This window comes from Thamnophis sirtalis, unplaced genomic scaffold (genome assembly GCF_051295495.1).
Source record: "Thamnophis sirtalis isolate CommonGarterSnake01/CBP01778 unplaced genomic scaffold, rThaSir2_p1.2 scaffold_3, whole genome shotgun sequence".
In the NCBI taxonomy this organism is placed as follows: domain Eukaryota; kingdom Metazoa; phylum Chordata; class Lepidosauria; order Squamata; family Natricidae; genus Thamnophis; species Thamnophis sirtalis.
In genome coordinates this window covers 17,703,607-17,720,232 of record NW_028261383.1, presented here as the reverse complement: position 1 = coordinate 17,720,232, position 16,626 = coordinate 17,703,607, and the positions used below count along the sequence as shown (strand labels likewise).

Genomic DNA, 16,626 nt, shown 5'->3' with positions numbered 1-16,626 from the left:
TGATTAGAATAGAGTAGAGCAGTGTTTCCCAACCTTGGCCACTTGAAGATGTCCGGACTCCAACTCCCAGAATTCCCCAGCCAGCGAATGCTGGCTGGGGAATTCTGGGAGTTGAAGTCCGGACATCTTCAAGTGGCCAAGGTTGGGAAACACTGGAGTAGAGTAGAATAGAATTCTTTATACAATAGCATTCTTTATTGGCCAAGTGTGATTGGACACACAAGGAGTTTGGTGCAGGTGGTCTCAGTGTACATAAAAAGACAAGATACCTTCGTCAAGATTCATAAGATACAACACTTAAATGATTTTCTTTGGAAAAATTCCAACCCCCACCCCCCACCCCCAGCAAAATTGAAGGCGCATGCTCAATTCCCTTTTGAAGCTGGAAGGCTGCCCATCCTGCCAATATGGATTTTGAGTGCAACGCCAGGAGATGCTGCATATTCAGTTCTGTGTTGTTCCATGTTCAACAAACAAAACAAACCAACTAACCAAGAAGTTCAGTGTTCGGCAACTTTAAGAAGTGTGTGGACTTCAGCTCCCAGAATTCTCCAGCTAACTGGCTGAGGTTGAGAAGCACTGAAGCAAAGAATCCGCCAGGGGGCTCCCTCCACGCGTGGAAGCTGCTTCAGGAGGCAACTGAGCAGGTGCTGATAGTTTCTCTTCTGGAGGGAGAGAGTTTCTCTGGCCCCTCTAAGACTCCGCCCTCACTTGTTGTAACCCTTTGAGCTCCGCAGAAGGCAATGAGCTGCCGGACTCTTGTGGGGGAGGAGATTCAGATGGGATCCTGCCGGGTGAATGGGCTGTGAGTGAGAGAGACTGAGAGGAGGGGGTTACACTTGGACTCTAGAAAGAGTGCAGAGAAGAGCAACAAAGATGATTAGAGGACTGGAGGCTAAAACATATGAAGAACGGTTGCAGGAACTGGGCATGTCTAGTTTAATGAAAAAAAGGACTAGGAATGACATGATAGTAGTGTTCCAATATCTCAGGGGTTGCAACAAAGAACAAGGAGTCAAGCTATTCTCCAAAGACCAAAGCAAGAACAAGAAGCAATGGGTGGAAACTAATCAAGGAGAGAATCAGTTCCTGCAATCGTTTTTCATGTTTTAGTCTCCAGTCCCCTGATCATCTTTGTTCTTCTTCTCTGCACTCTTTCTAGAGTCTCCACATCTTTTCTACATCGTGGCAACCAAAACTGAATGCAGTATTCCAAGTGTGACCTTACCAAGGCATTATAAAGTGGTATTAACCCTTCACGTGATCTTGATTTTATCCCTCTCTTTATGTAGTCTAGAACTGTGTTGGCTTTTTTGGCAGCTGCTGCACACTGCTGGTTCATATTTAAATGGTTGTCCACTAGGACTCCAAGATCTCTCTCATAGTTACTACTATTGAGTAAGGTACCACCTATCCTGTACCTGTGCATTTCGTTTTTCTTGCCTAAATGTAGAACCTTACTTTTGGATCAAAGAGGTGTCTTTGATACCTTACTCTTTTCACCATTGAATTTCATTTTATTAGATAGTGCCCAATGTTCAAGTTTGTCAAGATCCTTCTGTAACAAGCCTATCTTCTTGAGTGTTGGCTATTCCTGCCAGTTTGGTGTCATCTGCAAATTTGATGAGTTCCCCATTTATCCCCTCATCCAGATCATTGATGAAGATGTTGAAGAGTACTGGGCCCAAAACAGAGCCTTGGGGTACTCCACTGCATACTTCCCTCCATGTAAATGCAGTTCAATTGAAGACTACATGTTGAGTGCGGTTGGTCATCCAGTTACAAATCCATCTGGTGTTGATGCTGTCTAACCCACATTCTTCTACTTTATCTAGTAGATTATGGTTTACCTTATTAAATGCCTTACTGAAGTCCAAGTAAACTCTATCGACAGCATTCCTCTGGTCCATCTCTTGGTTCTTGGCTACCATCTCATTTTCTATTCATGCTTCCCCCCCAAAAAAAAATAATCCCACTTTTTCTCTCAGTTCACTCCCAAAGAAGAGCCTTGTCAACCTTCATTTCCCAAGATTATGAATTTTCTGAGGTGATTTTTCTAGCCTAAGGTGAAAATGTGTGGATTTCTTGTGCTTTTCAGCAGTTTATCCAATTTAATTCCCATTTTCCTTCCACAGCTCTTATTTCATTTTCTTCGGGCTTTTCATTCTCCTACCCCATAGCTTCACCCCCTCTGAGGCACAGCCATTATCGTGGTGTTGGAAGAAATGTCCTTTGTTGGAAAAAATGTCCTTCTGGGTTCAGTTCCAAGTGGGGGAAAAGACACTAGAAACATGGAGGCTGCTTGGAAAGATGGTTTAATGGGTCGATAGGACCACATGGTTTGAGATCCTGAACAGAAAAGGTGACCACATAGTTGAAGATGTTGGGTGAAGAAGAAAAGAGAGCAAGATGCTGAAAGTTCCTGGTTTTATGCCTTCTCTGGTCTTTGATCTTGATCTTGTATTCTGATTGGTTGTCAGACTCCCATAAGGCCATGCAGGGGCAACTCTGTAGACTGTGCTTTGAGTCCAAGTTTGGTTGTCTTGTTGGCTGATATAATTTTCCAAGGTGCCTTGTGGTGAGTTTCTGTAGAAGGCCAATCCTACCTTTGCTATGTAAAGTAGCCTAGCTCAGGCTTTAATGGCTCATTGACAAAAAGAGGGGCAGGAAGCTGCAGGGAGCTACTTTGTCTTTAAAAACATGTTTCTCCCTTTTCACATCCAGGGAAACATAACATTCTGCCTTCTTAATATTTCCCAGGATATTTCAGTTTTCTAGCAGAAGGGTGGGTTTTAACTTCCTACAGTGGCCCAAATAGGTTGTTTAAAAAAATATATATTTCCACAGCTTCATTTCATTCTTTTTCCTTTTGCCAGGCCCTCCTGCTGCTCTTTGGGATGAATTTATTGGAATTAAAAATGTGGCAGGAGTGGACATTCAGCTTTTTTGGCGGAGATTTTGACTGTCCTCCACGACCCACTTCGGTGGGGGAAGGAAGGTGTTGGTGTTGGACTAAATGACCTACAAGGTCCCTTCCAACTGTGTCATTCCTGTTATTTCTTCTGGCAGTTACAGATTCTCCACAGCGCCCATTTTTAAGGCAAATCATTTTTCCTCATGTCCTTCAGATCTTAGCTTGTTGTTGATTTTCAGAGCCTTCGGGTGTTTCCTTTCCTTAAAACTTCGACGTTGGCAGACATATTTTTATTCCCGCGCCACGTTCTGTGAGGGAAAGGGACTCCATAACCCATCTCTCCTCCTCCCATCATCCTGAGCCCTCCCAGCCCGCCTTTCCCAGTGAAGCCGGCGCGGGCAAGCCGCCGCCTTCAAGCTTCAGCCACGAACGGAGCATGCGCGGATCCTTTTGCTCGGCCAGGACGCGTTGCATGCTGGGAAGGGGATGGGAGCGGGGGGCGGGGCTGGCTTCTCCAGGGCTTCGCGGTCCTCCAACCGAGCCGCCAAGGGGGGAGTTTTGCGGGGAGGGGGCGCTGCCTGGTGAGTGAGAGGGACGGGACTCTTTTTAGGGGAAATCCTGCTGGGATTGCAAAGATCTTTTGCAAAAGCCACGCCGCCCAGCTTCAATCTTTAGAATCCTGGCGCGGGTGAGTGGGGGGAGTCCCTGGCCCCATGTTCCACTGCCGCCCTTTGCATGCACATGCCAAGCAGTAGTGGAAGCAGAGCACTAAGCCAACTGTGTTGCCCCCTCTCCCCCAGGATCTCCAGCAAGGAGGATCTGGGGGAGCCCTGCAAACCCCCTGAGTGGGGGGCGAAGGAGTTGCTTGCATTGCAACACCCAAGCTGGGAAATGAGGTTCTCCATGAAGGGAGATGCCAGTTGTGGTTGCTTAGGTGTATTTGCGCAGTCTGCTCGGTGAGCATGAATCAATTGTGCTTCAGAATCCATCCATGGTCTTAGGAGGTTGATTGGCCCAGCACATCACATTCAGACAATGTTGGTCAACCTGAATGGATGAGAGCTTGTTAAAAGAGAAAGCCAGTTTAGAAGGGAGGAGATGTTTCCTGACAGCGCAGCAATTAATCTGTGGAATAGCTTGCCTCCTGAAAGTGTAGGTGCACCATCACTGGAAGTTTTCAAGAATAGACTGAACCCACATTTGATTGGGATGGTATGCCATACATGCCACGGGTTGCACACAAATCTCTCTCTGCGGGCACGCGAGCCGTCGCCCAGCTCAGCTCCACTACGCATGTGTGCGCACCTCCCGCTGACCAGCTTATTTTTGCATCATTTGCATATGCGGGAAACGTGCATTCGGGGGGGGGGTTGTGCATGCATGCGCGAGAGGGTCACATGTGCATGTGGGGAGGCGGGGGCATGAGTACATGGGGGGGTGCAGTGCAGGGCCCATAATGCAATGCACCCCCCCCCAGGACATGCGGGTATGCTCCCCATGTGATTCCCTCCCCACGCCCCATTTTTGATCCCAAGAGGCTTCAGGGAGCCCCGCTAGGCCCAAAACAGGGCGCGGGAAGGGAATCACATGCAAGCACAGGGGAATGCGGGAAGGTGGGGTGCATTGCATTATGGGTGTGGGCATGGGCGCTGTTTCGGCACACAAGGAGAAAAAGGTTAGCCATCACTGGTATAGGATCTCCTGCCTTGAGCAGAGGGTTGGACTAGAAGACCTCTGAGGTCCCTCCCAGCCCTATGATTCTATGTTCCGTGGATCTCAACTGCCAAAATTCTCCAGTGAGCATGGGTGGACTTAAACTCCCAGAATTCCTCCGTCAACATGCATGAATTCCCAGGATTCTGGGAATTGAAGTTTACACACTTTAAAGAGGCTGCGGTTAAGAAACACTGCATTAATCTGCAACCTTGATTTCTTTGGCTTTCCGTGTTAAGCAAAACTGGGTGTTACAGTTTGCTCCCCTCATTTTAGGTACATTAAGGTTAACATTGCCTCTGTCAAAAATGCACGAATGCACATTTATGATCCAAAATGTTTTCCGGAATATTTTGTTGGCTGTCAGGAAAAAAAACATCCATAAATATATAAATCCTAAAAGATCTAAAAGGCTTGATATTTTGAGTTTTCTATGGAAAACCCATTTTGCTTTTCTCGTATCATAAGTATTGCCATTTGCATAGTCCCAGTATTCTCACCCACCCCAAACATCTCCCTGTTTAAGGGGGTGGGGGGGGGAACCTTGATTATGTTTTTTAAAAAAATCTGATGATGGTTTTTGTTCCACTTCAGATACACTGGGCCCATTTAGACAACAGTTAGAAAATGGAGGCCCAATATCCAGCAAGCGAGGGAGCCGGAAAAGGAAGCTGTGAGGAGATTTGAGCAGGAAGTGGACATATGATGATGGAAGAGAAGACCATGGGTTCGGAGGTCCAGCATTGGCACTTCAGGAATATCCACTACGAGGAGGCTAAGGGCCCCCGAGAGATTTGCAGTTATCTCCATCACTTTTGCCGTGGGTGGCTGAAGCCAGAAAGATACACAAAGGCCCAGATGCTGGACCTGGTTGTTCTGGAGCAGCTCCTGGCTATCCTTCCCCCAGAGATGGAGGGCTGGGTGCGAGAGTGTGGAGCAGACACCAGCTCCCAGGCGGTGGCTCTGGCGGAAGGCTTCCTCCTGAGCCAAGCAGAGGAGCAGAAGGGGCAGGTCGAGTTGCAGGTGAGAGAATCTTAACTCTGGCATTCTAAAGAGGACACAACTTAATAAACAATTTCAACCTTTTGTTTGAATTTTGGATTCTTGAAACTTTTCTATCAGAACCTTCTGGCATTATAACAGCATTCAAGAGTTGCCTAATGTTTTAGACAGATTTGTCCAATGCTCTTTCTAGACTAGAGCTTTCAGGGCAATTTAGGGCAATTATTTTATTGCAGGATCCAATCTGGGTCGGTCACCGGGACTAGAGGTTTTGTCTCCCATGAAGGGATGTGGTGGCTCAGTGGCTAAGACGTTGAGCTTGTTGATCAGAAAGGTCTGCAGTTCGGCGGTTCAAATCCCTAGCGCCACGTAACGGAGTGAGCTCCCGTTACTTGTCCCAGCTTCTGCCAACTTAGCAGTTCAAAACATGTAATAATGCAAATAGAAAAATAGGAACCACCTTTGGTGGAAAAATAACAGCGTTCTGTGTGCCTTCAGCGTTTAGTCATGCTGGCCATGACCATGGAGACGTCTTCGGACAGCGCTGGCTCTTCGGCTTTGAAACGGAGATGAGCACCACCCACTAGAGTCGGGAACGACTAGCACATATGTGTGAGGGGGGGAACCAACCTTTGTCATCCGAGCTTTTTGGACTTTTATTGTCCTCTTCCTTTCCACTTTATGGGATATACAAACTTGGGTATACAAACTTGTGAGCAGAGAATGAGAATCCATTTCTTGTGTGTACTTCTCTCATTTTTCTTCCTTGGACCTTTTAGGGGCAAGAATCCTTCCTTCAGATGGTCCCAAAATTTTCCACGGGGAGGAGTAATCCTTCAATTCTCTTTCCAGAGCTTGGAACCTCTGTAGATGATCAAAATTCTGACATCTTTCTAGGTAAGGGAGTGGTTTTACAGACAGATTCCACTATCGCTTATCCTTTGCCGCTTTGTCTTCGGTGTTAATTAATTATATTTTGACAAATTCTTCCTTCATTTTTGCATTTCTGATAGGGAATGGAACTATATCATGGGCAGCTTTGGGATTATCTCCCTTGCTTGGTGGAATCAAGACACTGGCAGAAGCTCCAACTCCGGTAGGAAGAGAAGCATCAAAGAAGTCGGAGGGGGCCCCTTGAAGACCTCCGGTGTCCTTCTGAGGATAAGCATATTTCTTTTCCAAGGAAATGAAACAATTTGGGTTAAAAACCAGTGACCAAATTAACACACCTTTCAAGACTACTTTGGAGATGGACTTGGATTTTTAAAGTCTACACCAGTGATGGTGAACCTTTTCGGCACCAAGTGCCCAAACCAGAATGCGTGTGCATGTGTGTGCACCAGAATGCTGAAAACCCGAAGGCCAGCTGGCCAGCACGCACATGCCTATTTTTGGCCATTTTCCAGGCCATTTCGGGGGCGAAAAACAGCCTAAAAACAGCACAAAAGCAGGCTGGTTTTTGGACATTTTTGCGGACATTTTTGGGCTGTTTTTCCAGGCTGTTTTCAAGCCATCTTCTGGCGTTCTGGTGCCCAGAGAGACCAGCTGGGCAGCGCACATGTGCGTGCCGGAACCCAGAAGAGCAGCTGGTGATGGCATGCATGCCCACAGAGAGTGCTCTGCTTGGCACCTCTGGCACGCGTGCCATAGGTTTGCTATCGTGGGTCTACACCAGGGGCAGTCAACCTTTTTATACCTACCGCCCACTTTTGTATCTCTGCTAGTAGTAAAATTTTCTATCCGCCCACCGGTTCCACAGTCATGGTGCTTTATAAAATAGGGAAGTAACTTTACTTTATAAAAATTATAAAACAGAGTTACAGCAAACCCCTACCGCCCACCACGAAAGCTGGAACGCCCACTCGTGGGCGGTAGGGACCAGGTTGACTACCAATGGTCTACACCATGGGTGTCAAACTTGCTGCGTCAACTTCATTTTTCCCATTCGCGGAGCTGAGCTGGGAATGGCCTGCACGTGATATATCCGGCCCATGGCTCGCCAGTTTGACAATCGAGGTCTACACCAATATTTCTCAACCTTAGCAACTTTAAGACATGTGGACCTCAACTCCCAAAATTCCCCAGCCAGCTTTGCAGCTTTGCTAGCTGGCTGGAGAATTCTGGGAATCGAAATCCAAATGTCTTAAAGTTACTAAAGTTGAAAAACATTGGTCTAGCAATAGCAATAGCAATAGCAGTAGACTTATATACCGCTTCATAGGCCTTTCAGGCCTCTCTAAGCGGTTTACAGAGAGTCAGCATATTGCCCCCAACAATCTGGGTCCTCATTTTACCCACCTCGGAAGGATGGAAGGCTGAGTCAACCCTGAGCCGGTGAGATTTGAACCGCTGACCTGCTGATCTAGCAGTAGCCTGCAGTGCTGCATTTAACCACTGCGCCACCTTGGCTCTTGGTCTACACTGAGAGATCTTTGACAATTCCACCACCACCACCACCCCAAAAAAAATTCAGAACTTTTCACTTCTTCTGTGGTAGTTTACTTCAAATTTAATTTGACTGAGATGTTTTCTTTCTTTTGTGTTTCAGAATTACATAATTTTATGATTCCTAATGGGAGAATGTAAAAAATTCTCCCGTTAGGAGTTATAAAATTATGAATTTGGAAAAAACCCCACCCTCCCATTTGCTTTTGCCGCATGATGGGCCCATTTTTCGCCTTCCCCAGAGGCTTTCTAGGAGCCTGGAGAGGACGAAAATGGCCTCCCACCACCCGAGGTCCTTCGGAGGCTTCTCTGAAGGCTCCAGAGGGTGAAAAATGGCCCTATGGGCAACCCAGAAGTCTGTTCCCAAACTTCCGGGTTGCCCACAGGGCTGTTTTTTGCCTTCAGGAGGCTTTCCTGAAGCCTCCGGAGGGAGAAAAACACCCCAACGGGCAAACCAGAAGTCCGTTCCTGAACATCCGGTTTGTGTGTTGGATTGTTGGGCAAAAAACGGCTGGAAATGAAGGCTGAAGTTACCTGGCCAGCACGCGCATGTGCGCTGGAGCTGACAAAGCAACATCTCGCATGCCCGTGTGCCACCGGTGGTACGTGTGTCATAGGTTTCCCATCACGGCCCTATAAAGTACTGTTTTGCTTCCTCTGAATAGTTTTCAAAGTTCTGCAGAATCAGTACAGATGATCAGTACAGAATCACCCCAAATATTTCATCTGCCAATGGGCTGTCTTCTCAGCTAAAAGTTTAGGTCATTGCAACTTCCTGTTTTGGGAACTTACTAATTAAGGAGAACATGCAAGTCTTTCCTAAGGTTCTCGATTAACGTTGTTTCTTCAGGGTCGTGTGTCCTTTGAGGAAGTGGCGGTCTATTTCTCCAAGGAGGAGTGGTCTCAACTGGATTCTGACCAGAAAGCCCTACATGGGGAAGTGATGCTGGAGAATTCCAGGAACGTAGCTTCTCTGGGTAAGAACTTCTCCTGCACCATCAAATGTTTCGAGGAGACATTTTGTGGTGGAATATAACTTATTGATACCCAACCATACTTCATCTCTTCTGTGGGTGAAAGGGAACCTGTTCTAAGTAGAGTTAAACACTTCTATGTCACACTTGTCCTCTATTCAAAACCCAAGAAAGAAAACCCCAACTCCATTGAGATTGAGAAGAGGTACTTTTACCGAGTTTGAAGTGATAGTAGCGAAAGCAAGGCAGGATCTGATTCAAAACGCCTGAAAGTTACAGATAGAAAGTTTTCCCAAATCCCTCCCCCCCCGGGTCCAGCACGGAAGGTCTAATCAATGTTCAGTATGATGTTATGAGAAGCTCATCTTCAATTTGGGTCCACATTTTACTGTCCTCAGAAAGATAGAAGGCTGAGTCAACCTTGAGCCGGTGAGGATCGAACTCTTGAGCTGAGTTAGTTTGCTAATAGTAAAAGCTTGTTTCCCTTCATTTTTTAAAATCCTCCTGACCCTTGCTCAGTTTGATAAGAAAAATTAGTAAATTGAAGTATTGGCCACAAATATGTTCCTTTATTTCAGAATTATTTCAAGTTTCCTTCTTCTCCTAATGTCAGCATTCCAAATAGCATTCAAAAATAAATCAGAGTCCAAGGCAAAGTATTGCTCAAAGTTCCAATTTATTAAGAGAGCAATGTTGGCACATCTGAGAAAACCCAAATCTGAAAGCTTCCCAGTTTCCCCCCACATAGTTGAAAGTTCAAGATCTTGCCCCCACACCCACAAATCCATCAAATGGTCCAATCTCTCACTGCCATGATGGCAGTTCCACCCATCCAATTCCTGTCAGTTGCAGAGGTGCAGAGACAAAGGATGACCTTGGCTTTCTAGAAATAATTTTGCTATGGCTATATAGTATGTAACTCCTTACAATCCCCCCTCCCATTTTCCCACAATAGGAAATGCATAGTAGAATAATAGAAAGTGTGGCAGGCCAAAGATCCATGTCAGCGTTCCAAATATCATGCAGAATTAAATCAGAGTCAAAGGCCAATCTATGCTTAAAGTTCCAATTTAATAAGGCAGGCATGTTGGCATCGTGCTATGGGATTCCCACTCTGGAAGTTACATCAGAATCCCACCCAGTTAAAAGTTCATGATCTTGTCCCCACACCCACAGTCCATCACATGGTTCAATCTTCTTCTTCCACGCTAGCACCTACGCCCAACTGCTTCCGATCAGGTGCAAAGGTTTGGGAGACAAAAGATGACTGAGCTTCTAGGAAGGAATTTTTTATTTTGAAAACAACACATTCTACCCCTTGCTAAATCCCCCCCCCCTTAATAAGAGTGTGGCAGGCCAAAGATTCTTAAAGGAACCACTGCAGGCCTGACAATCCAATCCAAAAGAAAAGATGGCTGCAGACTGACACTTGAAATAGAAACCATATGATGTGGTTTTTATTCATACAGGTTTGGTTATAGCCTCCATCAGAAATTCATATTTGCTCAGTCTTTGCTCAGGTTATCTTACATTAATCAACACTGTAACTTTTCAAAAACCCAGATAATCCATCAAATTTCAGCAAGCAGGTCATAACCACAACCTTACTTTGGTTTTATTTCCTTTCCACATTCTTGCCTAATTCTACTTCTTTATTTTCCTCTCAAGGAAGTGATGGCCAGTGTGAAATGATTCAGGACGGAGAAGGGAAACAGGAGTTTAGAAATTGGACACAGTCCAGAATTCCTGAGAAGAACAAGTCAATACCTAGGAATAAGAAACCAACATCCAAGTGTGTGCAGAATGAAAATATTCTTGCCCACCAAAATCCCAAAGGAAAAATAAGGACAAAAGGTTTAGGGAAAAGTGTAAAAGTACCAAAAGACCATTTAAATTTGGATATGCGCAACAGAACCAACGTTAGAAGAAACCAAAATGGGTGCAGGGAGAATGAAAACAGTTTGAGCTGGAGAGTCAAAATGGGAGAGAAGCCATATAAATGCATGGAGTGTGGAAAAACTTTCAGCAGTAGCAGTTCCCTCACATGTCACAAAAGGATCCACACAGGGGAGAAACCCTATAAATGTACTGAGTGTGGAAAGAGCTTCAGGTGGAGCAATCAACTGACTTCCCATAAAATGATCCATTTGGGTGTGATACCCTATAAATACACCGAGTGCAGAAAAAGCTTCCAGGAAAACGGATCCCTTACTTCACACAAGAGAATCCACACAGGGGAGAAGCCGTATAAATGCACAGAATGTGGGAAAATATTTCGGAAAAGGAGTTCACTTACTCCCCACCAAAGGATCCACACAGGAGAAAAACCCTACAAATGTACAGACTGCGGAAAGAGCTTCAGTCAAAACAGTAACCTTATTTCACATAAAAGGAGCCATTCAGGGGAAAAACCCTATAAATGTATGGAATGTGGGAAGAGTTTCATGTGGAACGGTCAGCTTACATCACATAAAAGCGTCCATACAGGGGAAAAACCCTATAAATGTGTAGATTGCGGGAAAAGCTTCAACAACAGCAGTCACCTGACTTCCCATAAAAGAATCCACTTAGGGGAGAAACCATATAAATGTCTGGAGTGTGGAAAGAGCTTCCGTGAAAATGGGTCTCTGACTTCACACAAAAGGATCCACATGGAAGAAAAACCATATCAATGTGTGGAATGTGGGAAAATATTTCAAAGGAAAGGTTCCTTTATTTCTCATAAATGTACCCGTACCGAAGAGAAACCCTATAAATGTCTGGACTGCGGGGAAATGTTCCGAAAAAGCAGCTTCCTTATTTCCCATAAAAGAATCCACACAGGGGAGAAGCCGTATAAATGCACAGAATGTGGGAAAATATTTCGGAAAAGCAGTTCACTTACTTCCCACCAAAGGATCCACACAGGGGAAAAACCCTACAAATGTACAGACTGCGGAAAGAGCTTTAGTCAAAACAGTAACCTTATTTCACATAAAAGGAGCCATTCAGGGGAAAAACCCTATAAATGTATGGAATGTGAGAAGAGTTTCATGTGGAACAGTCAGCTTACATCACATAAAAGCATCCATACAGGGGAAAAACCCTATAAATGTGTAGATTGCGGAAAAAGCTTCAACAACAGCAGTCACCTGACTTCCCATAAAAGAATCCACTCGGGGGAGAAATCATATAAATGTCTGGAGTGTGGAAAGAGCTTCCGTGAAAATGGGTCTCTGACTTCCCACAAAAGGATCCACATAGAAGAAAAACCATGTCAATGTGTGGAATGTGGGAAAATATTTCAAAAGAAAAGTTCCTTTATTTCTCATAAATGTACCCGTACCAAAGAGAAATCATATAAATGTCTGGAATGTGGAAAGAGCTTCCGTGAAAATGGATCTCTGACTTCCCATAAAAGGATCCACTCGGGCAAGAAGCCCTATAAATGCACGGAGTGTGGGAAATGCTTCTGGAGGAGCAGTTCCCTTTGTTCGCACAGAAGAATCCACACAGGAGAAAAGCCTTACAAATGCACCGACTGTGGAAAAAGCTTCTGTGAAAATGGATCGCTTACATCCCATAAAAGGATTCACACAGGGGAGAAACCTTACAAGTGCCCAGAGTGTGGAAAGAGATTCAATACAAGCAGTAATCTTTCCTCCCATAGAAGGATCCATTCTGAGGAGAAACAATATAAATGTGTGGAGTGTGGAAAGAGCTTTACTCAGAGTGCTTGCCTTATTTCTCACAAAATAATCCACAGGGGGGAAAAACCGTATAAATGTGTGGAGTGTGGAAAAAGTTTCAGATGGAGCAGTCACCTTACTTCCCATAAAAGGATCCACACAGGGGAGAAGCCCTACAAGTGCCGGGAATGTGGGAAAATATTCCGGATAAGCAGTTCCCTAACTTCCCACAAACGGCTCCATACTGAGGAGAAACCATATAAATGCAGGGATTGTGGAAAGAGCTTCCGAGAAAACGGGTCCCTCACTGTTCATAAAAGGATCCACACAGGGGATAAACCATATAAATGCGCCAAGTGTGGGAAAAGCTTCCGAAAGAGCAGTAACCTTACATCCCACGTAAGGATCCACTTAGGTGAGAATCCATAAAAATACTAAATTCACAATATTTCTTCCATGTGCATTTGAACTATGGAATTGCATTTTCCCTGAGTATCTATGGAGAAAAGGCAACTGAACTTTCTTTGTATTTCCTTGAAAACTTCTTTTGCTTCTCATCCAAGAATCTTTACCAGTTCAGAACCGATAAAGTTTCTTGGACAAGAAGCAAAATGTCTTCAAGAAAAAACAAACTCCAATTGTCTTTTGAAAAAAAGCAACTTTGGGATTGATCCCGAATGCCAAATTTTTTCTACCTTAATCCCTTCCTAAAATTTGATCAATTTTTCCTTTGTTTATTGCAGGTGTGTGAAACTCAAGGCCCAGGGGCCGGATCCGGCCCATGGGACTGCCCTGGAAACATTGAAGGACTGGCCTCTGCCAGCAAAACGGAGCTTGTGAGGGCTGCGGGTGGCCCTCCCAAGCTCCATTTCCTCTGGCAGAGGGTTGCGGGAGGCTGTCACAGGCGAAAACAGAGCTCGGGAACCCATTTTTGCTGGCAGAGTGCTGAGGCCACCACAGGCGCCCCGACATGAGTGATGTTGAACTGACCATACCCTCCTGGCTATGCCGCCCCCCCCCCCCCCCCCCGATCAAACACAACTCTGATGCAGCCCTCAATGAAATCAACTTTGACACCCCTGGACTATTGTGTTTTTGCTTTTTTTGCCATCTCTTTTGTTACTACTCGCTCTTAATCGAGCCACGTTCCTCTGTGCTGGGAAAAGGAGGAAATCGCCTTCCATTGCTAATAATTAAAATAGAGGTTTAGTTTGGTGGGTTTGGGCCTGTAACGTCCAATAATTTCCTCTTTTTTTTGTCCCAATCAGGGGATCCCGAGGAAAATGAACCTGATCAGGAGGCTGTTGTGCCGACATCACAAACGCTCAAGAATGAACTGAGAAAAGAGACACTGGGAAAATCAGTGAGGACCCTGAAGTAAAATTAGGAGAACGTCAAGAAAGTGTACAAGAAATCCTTTGAGGTCTTTTTCTAACATGCTACAGTCCTGGAATCCTGAACGGCAGACAGAATTAAGAATGGAGAATCACAATTGCTCAGTACATCATCAGAGCACCAGTGAAGGAGAATAGTTGTACTGTAAATGTAATAGCATTGATGATGTTACCTAGTTTGGGTAATGAAATATCTGGTTTGGTGGTTTTAGTGGTTTTATTCAACTTGTATGCCGCCCTATTCCCGAGGGACTCAGGGCGGCTAACAAAACCGGAAGGGAAGGGAAACAATACAAAAGGAAAGAAAACAAAAGCAACAATACAGAACCAATTTAAAAGGTATCAACAAGCACATCAGTTTGAGTGGGGATGGAACTCAGCATCCCCAGGCCTGCTGGAACAGCCAGGTCTTGACGGCTATATGGAAAGCCTGAAGGGTGGTGAGGGTCCGCAAGAAAACAAGCAAGCTCAGTGAGCGTCAAGGACCCTTCACATGATCATAGAGTTATATAGTTATCATATTGTTGTTAGTTGTGAAGCTGTGGACAATGTTCCTCCAAGCCTTCCTGTCCTCTACCATTCCCCGGAGTCCATTTAAGGTCACATCTACTGCTTCGGTGACTCCATCCAACCACCTCATTCTCTGCCGTCCCCTTCTTCTTTTGCCCTCCATTTTTGGTCCCAGAAGTTTTCAGGGAGGCCCGTTACCACACAAATGGGATCTGTGTGCGCATGTGCAGGGGGTGGGGCCTGCAGGTGGGGCATTGGATTATGTGTGTTGACACAGGTACGAGCGCTATCACAAGTGTGCATGCTTTTGGCATCTGACAGAAAAAAGGTACAGCATCCTGCACCCGGGGTGAGATCTTCCCCTATCCTGGCTTCTCTTAAGAAACTGAAGACATGGCACTACTGGTGGGCTTGGGGACCTAATGGCAGAGTAACCACATTGGAGGTGGCTTTTGGACTAATAGTTGATCCCACCTGTCTCCCATGCAACCTGGCTATCTCTCCATCCATCTTTTAATTAGTATTGCTGTACTTTCCTTATTTACTTTTATTGTTTTACTGTTGCTATACTTACATTTTTACAATAATTTTACATTCTACTATTGTAAGCCACCCAAAGTAGCCTCAAGGCGAGATGAGCGGTAAATACGTTTTGTAATAAATAAATAAATAAAATCTAAACAGAAACATAAAATTCTTTGGAGTGTTTGGAATAAAATAAACGGGATTCGGATAGTTGTCGTGTCCGACCCATCACAACCCCATGGACAACATTCTTCCAGGCCTTCCTGTCCTCTACCATCCTCTGGACTCCATTGAAGCTCAGGCCGACTGCTTCAGTGACTCCATCCAGCCACCTCATTCTCTGTTGCCCCCTTCTTCTTTTGCCGAACATGGTTCCCAGCATGAGACTCTTCTCCAGTGAGTCCTTCCTTCTCATTATGTGGCCAAAGTGTCTTCTTCAGGATCTGGCCTTCTAAAGAGCAGTCAGGGTTGATCTCCTCTAGGATTGACCAGTTGGATCACCTTGCAGTCCAAGGGACTCAATGCAGGAGTCTTCTCCAGCACCAGAGTTCAAAGGCCTCCATTTCATTTCATTTATTGAATTTCTAGGCCGCCCAATCCCGAAGGACTCCGGGCGGCTTACAGAAATGAAAAATATTTAAAAAGAATTAAAACAATAAGACACAACAAAGTTAAGAAGAAGCACAACCTACACCCAATCAAAGGGGGGCTGGATCTCAATCAAGAGGTCAACAGCCCCAGGCCTGCCGGAAAAGCCAGATTTTAATAGCTTTACGGAAGGCCACGAGAGTGGGTAGGGCCCGGATCTCTGAGGGCAGCTCATTCTTTGGCGCTCAGCCTTTCTTATGGACCAGCTTTCACAGCCATCCATTGCAACTGGGAAAACCATAGCCTTGACTATATGCACTTTTGTTGGCAGGGTGATGTCTCTGCTTTTTAGTATTCTTTCTAGATTTACCATAGCTTTCCTCCCCAGGAGTGTCTTAATTTCTTGGCTGCAGCCCCCATCTGAGGTGATCTTGGAGCCCAGGAAAATATGTCACTACCTTCATTCCTTCCCCGTCTATTTGACAGGAATTGAGAGAGATGGATGCCATGATCTTAGTTTTCTTAATGTTGACTTTTCTTAATGTTTGAGATTTGGAAAGACTCGATTCCAAAGTTGATGTCCATCTTCCCATGTTCCAAATTATCATTTCAAATTAATTCACAGGACACTGATTGGAAACCAGTGAGAATAAAAAATAATAATAATTAAGAACCCTAGAGAAGAAAAGTTGGACGTGGAATAATGGAAGAAAAGTTTGCAAAGATAGAGCGATAGGAAGCAAGGGGAGAGATAGTGATTTAGTGTGAACTAGATTTAAATAATTTAGATTTAACTAGATTCTTTTCTTACCTTGTTACTTAATTTCCTTTGAGAAACTTGGGATACCGCTCCTTTTCTGTGCTTTGTAATCATATCCTTTGCCCTAAGGGGA

The 16,626-nt window shown here is 45.0% G+C and overlaps 2 protein-coding genes across 2 annotated transcripts in view; both read left to right on the top strand.

The window, feature by feature from the left end:
• LOC148047324 (uncharacterized) overlaps nucleotides 1-16,393 on the top strand; it is a 49,227-nt gene extending 32,834 nt beyond the window's left edge. The window contains exons 5-6 of the mRNA XM_087711585.1: nucleotides 11,084-13,131; nucleotides 16,109-16,393. Coding sequence (XP_087567711.1) covers nucleotides 11,084-13,131; nucleotides 16,109-16,275 — 2,215 coding nt within the window. The 3' untranslated portion in view covers nucleotides 16,276-16,393. The remainder of the gene's footprint in view (nucleotides 1-11,083; nucleotides 13,132-16,108) is intronic.
• On the top strand, nucleotides 3,416-10,870 carry LOC106548420 (zinc finger protein 202). The gene is made up of 6 exons (XM_087711574.1): nucleotides 3,416-3,495; nucleotides 5,222-5,650; nucleotides 6,409-6,526; nucleotides 6,643-6,725; nucleotides 8,925-9,051; nucleotides 10,721-10,870. The coding sequence occupies exons 2-6, from the start codon at nucleotides 5,330-5,332 to the stop codon at nucleotides 10,738-10,740; spliced, it is 669 nt and encodes a 222-aa protein (XP_087567700.1). The 5' UTR covers nucleotides 3,416-3,495; nucleotides 5,222-5,329; the 3' UTR covers nucleotides 10,741-10,870.
• Nucleotides 16,394-16,626: the final 233 nt, after the last annotated feature.